The sequence below is a fragment of the Centruroides sculpturatus genome, unplaced genomic scaffold, assembly GCF_000671375.1.
Source record: "Centruroides sculpturatus isolate CEXI.00-Female unplaced genomic scaffold, Cexi_2.0 scaffold4707, whole genome shotgun sequence".
Classification (NCBI taxonomy): domain Eukaryota; kingdom Metazoa; phylum Arthropoda; class Arachnida; order Scorpiones; family Buthidae; genus Centruroides; species Centruroides sculpturatus.
The window spans coordinates 1-5,966 of record NW_019388799.1 but is presented as its reverse complement, the minus strand read 5'-3'; the positions used below and the strand labels follow the sequence as shown (position 1 = coordinate 5,966).

The 5,966-nt window shown below is 40.6% G+C and overlaps 1 protein-coding gene across 1 annotated transcript; it reads left to right on the top strand.

Annotated features, from left to right (window-relative positions):
- The first annotated feature begins 2,721 nt into the window (after window positions 1–2,721).
- LOC111617076 lies at window positions 2,722–5,856 on the top strand. The gene is made up of 2 exons (XM_023358411.1): window positions 2,722–3,945; window positions 4,012–5,856. Exons 1-2 carry the CDS (start codon window positions 3,041–3,043, stop codon window positions 4,910–4,912), a joined length of 1,806 nt encoding a protein of 601 aa, XP_023214179.1. The 5' UTR covers window positions 2,722–3,040; the 3' UTR covers window positions 4,913–5,856.
- The last annotated feature ends 110 nt before the right edge of the window (window positions 5,857–5,966 follow it).

Here is a 5,966-nt window from a genome sequence, read left to right as displayed (position 1 = left end):
GACCATTTGTGACATGCTATAACGAGCAAAAATTTAAAAAAAAACTAATAGGTAGGTTTAAAATTAATAAATACAAATGTATTCTGACAGTGAATGAGTTAATTATGCTTTCTATTTGCAAAATTCCTCAACCTTAACACAAAATAAAAAAAAAGTGAATTTTTAAGAAATTTGCGGGATTTCCCGGGATAAGAAAAATTTCCCGGGTTAAAAAAACAACCGGGATCCCGGAATCCCGTTTGAGAAACCCTACTACACACCACCATTACAAATTAATATCATTTTGAAAAATGACAAGGAAGAAATGTCGAACAATAACATTTGACAATAAACACTAATAAATTCTTTATATTAAAATGTTGTATCAATAGAAAATAAATATTTATTTTAATCTTACCTTTAAAATCTTGTATTCTTTTTCTGTTAAAGATAAGTCAGATATATATCCTGCAAGTGCATGACCACTGGCCTCCTCTAAACTCATTGTTTTACATTCTAATATTGTATATGTAAGCATAATTGCTACATCAAAGACTTTGGGTGCGATATGCAAATCACCAAAATCTAGTATTCCATATACTTCATATTCTTCGTTTCCTTCTTTTTCTCGAACCAAAATATTGTACTCGTTGAAATCGCCATGAATAATTCCTGCGAAATTAATAATTATAATTATGAAAGCAAAATTGATTCTATATTAATTATTTCATATAATTTCTGTTAATTCTTGTCCAGACTTCATTTAATTCACAGTCAGAAATTTTCCACAACTTGAATAGAACATTCCAACCCATTCTAGACGAGGATAAAGCATACAGATTACTCGGATCTAATTTGAAAGTGTAGGCACCAAGAGTAAGTGACTGGCTCAATCTGGCTAACATACAAATCTGAAAAATATAAAATTTTATTAGTCACTTTATTTTAGCATGAAAATTTGATTTACTTATTTGCATATTATTAATGTCAAAATAAATTGTATTCACTTTATGCTCCAAATGAAAATTACATAGCGAATTGCAAACTGATTTGAGGCTGTGAATGAAAATGTTGTTTTGTGGTAATAGAGATATTTATACATTTGATCTACATATAAAACATAAAATAATACAAATCTGAAAACAAAAAATCAAAAAGTGTGTTATAATAAGGAATAAAAATAGTCAATCAGTACAAAAAATCGAAAGTTAGTTTTGTTATTAAAAGTCAAAAATAATTCTCAACACTTTAATACTACAAAATCGGTCGCTATAATTCGCTCATATATTGTTGTTACTTGATAATCTTTCTTTTCATCGTTTTATAAGAATTTATTATTTTTGATTCACATACTCTTACTTGAATAACGTACATTTATCTCTAATGTTACAGCTAATTGTTAAATTTCTTTTAGAACTTTCATTTCGAAATGCAGGGCTTTTAATTTTATAATTATTTTTGCTTCGCACGGTAAATTATACGCAGTTTATATTTTCACAAATCAACTTTGAACAATGACTTGACTGGGATGTTCTGCTATCAACTTTTCAAACAATCCTGATAGTGAACAGCTTTCACTATGAAAAATAGCGAGGTTGAAGCTGAAGTTTTAAGCGCGAAAACGTGTACGTCGGACGTTCGGCGCCGCTTTCCTGTAAGCCTAGAAGTTTGACAATGGTGTTTGGAATGTCGAGTATGATTCCACTGACTATCCAAACATCATTGTCAAACTTCTAGGCTTACAGGAAAGCAGCGCCGAACGTCCGACGTACACGTTTTCGCGTTTAAAACTTCAGCTTCAACCTCGCTAATAAGTTTGATGAAGTTGTAGGTTGAGACGATTGAAGAGAATCCTCGTAATAAACGTTCTGACTCCGGTTCAAGTGTAGTCCCGAAATTTAGCAAGGCCATTGAGCCTGTCCAAGTCGTAAAGACCTTCCTTTCGAGGTTCAGCATAAAAAACAGACTCTGCGTGATATTAATTAATTTCAAGCGTTTGTTGTATTTAATGAGCAGAAAAGCGGCTTCAAAACAAATTAAAATGAACGAACTTTTTAACAAATCATGAAATCAATCATTAATTTTGTCATGTTACTAATTGTTGTTTTTTTTAAAAGTTTGTAGTATTGCACTGAAGAGGAGCTTAGCATTTAAATAAGCCCGGAATGCATATGAGAAAACAATAAAAGAAGTGTCTAACCTAAAAGCTGTAATGATAGTCTACCGAATTTAATAGACATTCGGATTAAAGGGACATACATTCATAAATTTATATCACTTATCTAGTTTCCTAAATCTCAAATCTAGGCGAAAACAAAAAGAAATAGATTTAAATGAGAAAAATAGATGCTAAAGTCAAAGTACTGTTCAACAAGTGCTATAGACGTCGATGTTTTGATTTAAAGTAAAGTCGCGGCCGATAGTACCCGTCGTTGCCACCAAGAGCGGTAACGGCCACTCTATGTAGTATATTCTAGCTCGTTGATTCTATCCAACAACTTAAACAATCAGAAACGTCTTTTTTTTCTATGTTGCCACCAAGGCATCTCTTTGGTGGTGGTACCACCTTGTAGTGATATCGGACCTTCTCGTCCTCCCTCTCCGGGGGTTTCGTCGGGGCAGATGCGATCTATCCATCGACACAGGCTAACAAGGGGTCGTTAAGACCGGGGAAGAAAACGCGGAAAGAAGGAATTTTTGGGAGAGGAATTCGGGACACGAGAGGGAGAGGGAGTGCAAGTAGTGGTCTCTGAGACGAAATAAAGTTTTTTTTTGTGGAAATATTGGACTAGCTGGTTAATTGGTGAGACGAACCGACGGGGAGGAATCCGCTGATCACGAACGGGTTCCCTACATTGGCGCAGCCGACAGGATAGTGAAGTCAGATCGACAGGATTCGATCTGTGAAGAGAGTGATTATGAGCCAGAATAAGAAGAGTGGATCGGAACCGAGCGGAGTGGGTAATTGGGCACAGCACTAAGGTTTCAGGAATATACAAGGTTTACACCAGAGAAGAGGTAGGAAAATTTTGTACTTGTCGGAAACGAAATTCACGGCGGGATGCTAAGCATAAAGGGAGTTAAGAAGGAAGATCTACGGATCGTGGCGGAAGAGCTTTGTGGCACAATAGACGATAATCTGAGGGTATCGGAGTTAAGGGAACTTATTACGAAAAGTGATGATTTTGCTTGTGACCCAGATTTTGTACTGGAGATTTTGACTTCCACTGTTGAGGAAAGGAAACGGAAGGAGGAACAAGAGAGCCTAAAAAGGGAACAAGAGAGGCTAGAAAGGGAACGCCAGCACGAGTTAGAGCTGGCGCGGATTAGCGCTACTATTCAAAGCAGGGCGAGTAACGGTAGTCCCAGCTTTACGGACAGCCATCCGGGTGATGGGCCCGCCGGGAGTATTGAGAAATTGATTACGAGCGTGAAAACGTTAACATTGCCAGTCCCAACTAAGTCCGAAAATTGGAACCTATTTTTCGTATCTATAGAGCGAGCGTCCCAATCGAAGAATGTGCCGGAAGAGATGAAATCTGAGATACTGATCAATATTCTGGGAGAAAAGACCGCAAACATTTTGATTTATATAACCGGAGACGAGTTAACGGATTACTCAAGCGTGAAGAAATTAGTGTTACGAGAATACGAACCGTCCGCCCAATGCTGCCTGGAAAATTTTTGGAGTGCTAGGCGTAGGCCCGACGAGACTCACATGCAATTTATGTCGAGAATAGCGTCGTCTTCGGAATACTATTGCGAGTTGAGGAGAGTGAAGGACTTGGAAAGTTTAAAACGATTAATCGTGGCGGACAGATTATTTCAGACGTTGGATGTCGACACGGCGGCCCATATAAGCGTTCGTCAGGGCGAGGGGTGGTTTAACCCTATTAACATGGCGAGAGAGTGCGACCTATATTTTGAAAGCAAGGGAAAATCTATAACCGAGACGTACAACGAGTCGTGAGGATCGCGGTGTCTTCCAGAGTGCCAGGGTACTGGCCGGGAGTGCGATCCCCCACCACTGAGGGATGAGGGACAGAAAGACACACTCAACTATCGTCAGGAAATGAAATGGGGGGAGTGCTTCATCTGTGGATCAACGCAACATATTTCTAGATCCTGCCCGCAGAAGATAAGGGATACATCCATAAACGATAGTCGCACTCAACCCTCGACCGGTCGGAGACGGAACGACGTTGCGTTAGTGGGGAGTGTGAGGTCGGAACACTTTGACAAAAAAACTAGCAGCCATTTGAAGTCAGGCCCTAGTATTCAATGTTTACAATACGTTACGGTCAACATAGGTGGGCAAGATACCGAAGCCATCGTAGATTCAGGCACCCAAGTCCCAGTCTTGCGCCCCGAAGATGTTACCAGCTCGAATGACGGGGACTGGGGAACAATAATTTTGAGCCCAGCGTTTGGGGAAGAGATTAAGGCACAGACAGTAAAGGTCCCTATGGCTATTAAAGACCGTTGCAGCCAAACTTTATTATCCCCCGTAGAAGTCACGGTGGCACTGACCGAGAAATTGAAGGGCCCTCGTCTCTTGCCGCCTGGTATTTTCAAAGTGTTGGAAGGACAAGCTGGCGTGTACAGACTTCCTCACCTTCGTAATCGTGGGAGTGGAACAGCTGGTCGTGAACCAACTGATTGGGACCGAAACCGGTACTCGGATACGAGTGATCGATATGTGGGTCTTCACGATAAAGCATTGTTTCAGAGGACCGATAGTCATAATAGAAGCTATCCGAGCAGAAAAGGTTCTGGTGGTCGGAAATACAGTGACCACAAAGATTCTGGAAATATAAACAATTGGGAAAGCAATCATAAGCGAGGAGAAGCAGATTTCTCTAATTTTAGAAAAGGAAATCCAAAAGTTTCCCTGGTACACGTCATACATGACAGACAGCGAACGCGATCATAACTGGCGAGGTCCCCATGCTCCAAAAGATGCTCCAAGGAACCGCTGGCGCGACGGCATTCACGGAAGTAAAAGTGTCTGGAATCATCGGAAGGGTAGTAGACGTTCCGAGTACGACGACAATCGGAACAGGCAAGATGAACAAAAGACCAATAATCGAAGTAAATATTTAGAAGGTGGAAGTAGGAGGTACGGCTCCAGCGGCCTCCGATCTCGTGGTTATCGTCTGTTCGGCCGTGATCGAGGCTACACAGATCACATCGCAGTATCAAATAAATACTCATCTCCTGCTGTTGGTTACGGAAGAAACAACTATGATGTTCAGCATAAAGGAGACTATGGTGGGGTAACTGAGAACTCTCGTAACGTGTTGGCGACAAAGGCAGCAGTGGACCCATTTTGGAGGAATTTATGATACTTCCGATTCAACAGCGTATTTGTGGTGTTAAAAGTGACGTTTGTTTCGATATGTTTCGTAGTGATGAGAACTATCAATATAATTTGTGTAAAAGGAAAATTGTGTATCGTCTGTATGAACTTTTTGTATTGTATAAGTTTTATTGTAGCCTTTACTTTTTGAAAATTGTAGTTGAGACCCGTGTTCGGGTTCACACCCTAACACTTGTCTTGCGGCGGGGGTGTAGTGATATCGGACCTTCTCGTCCTCCCTCTCCGAGGGGTTTCGTCGGGGCAGATGCGATCTATCCATCGACACAGGCTAACGAGGGGTCGTTAAGACCGGGGAAGAAAACGCGGGAAGAAGGAATTTTTGGGAGAGGAATTCGGGACACGAGAGGGAGAGGGAGTGCGAAGTAGTGGTCCCTGAGACGAAATAAAGATTTTTTTTTTTGTGGAAATATTGGACTAGCTGGTTAATTGGTGAGACGAATCGACGGGGAGGAATCCGCTGATCACGAACGGGTTCCCTACACACTAGGGTTTCTCATTTCCCGGTCTTTTGCTTGTCCCGGGATCCCGGGATAAAAGTGAACTGTTTCCCGGGATCCCGGGAAATCCCGGGATAGAATTAATTATTTTTAAGGTATACAAAATATCT

Excerpts from the sequence above, each read along its gene's own strand:
- LOC111617076 (XM_023358411.1), top strand. The coding sequence starts at position 3,041 with ATGCTAAGCATAAAGGGAGTTAAGAAGGAAGATCTACGGATCGTGGCG. Across the intron at positions 3,946-4,011 it reads ACCGAGACGTACAACGAGTC|GGATGAGGGACAGAAAGACA; the intron begins GTGAGGATCGCG and ends CCCACCACTGAG.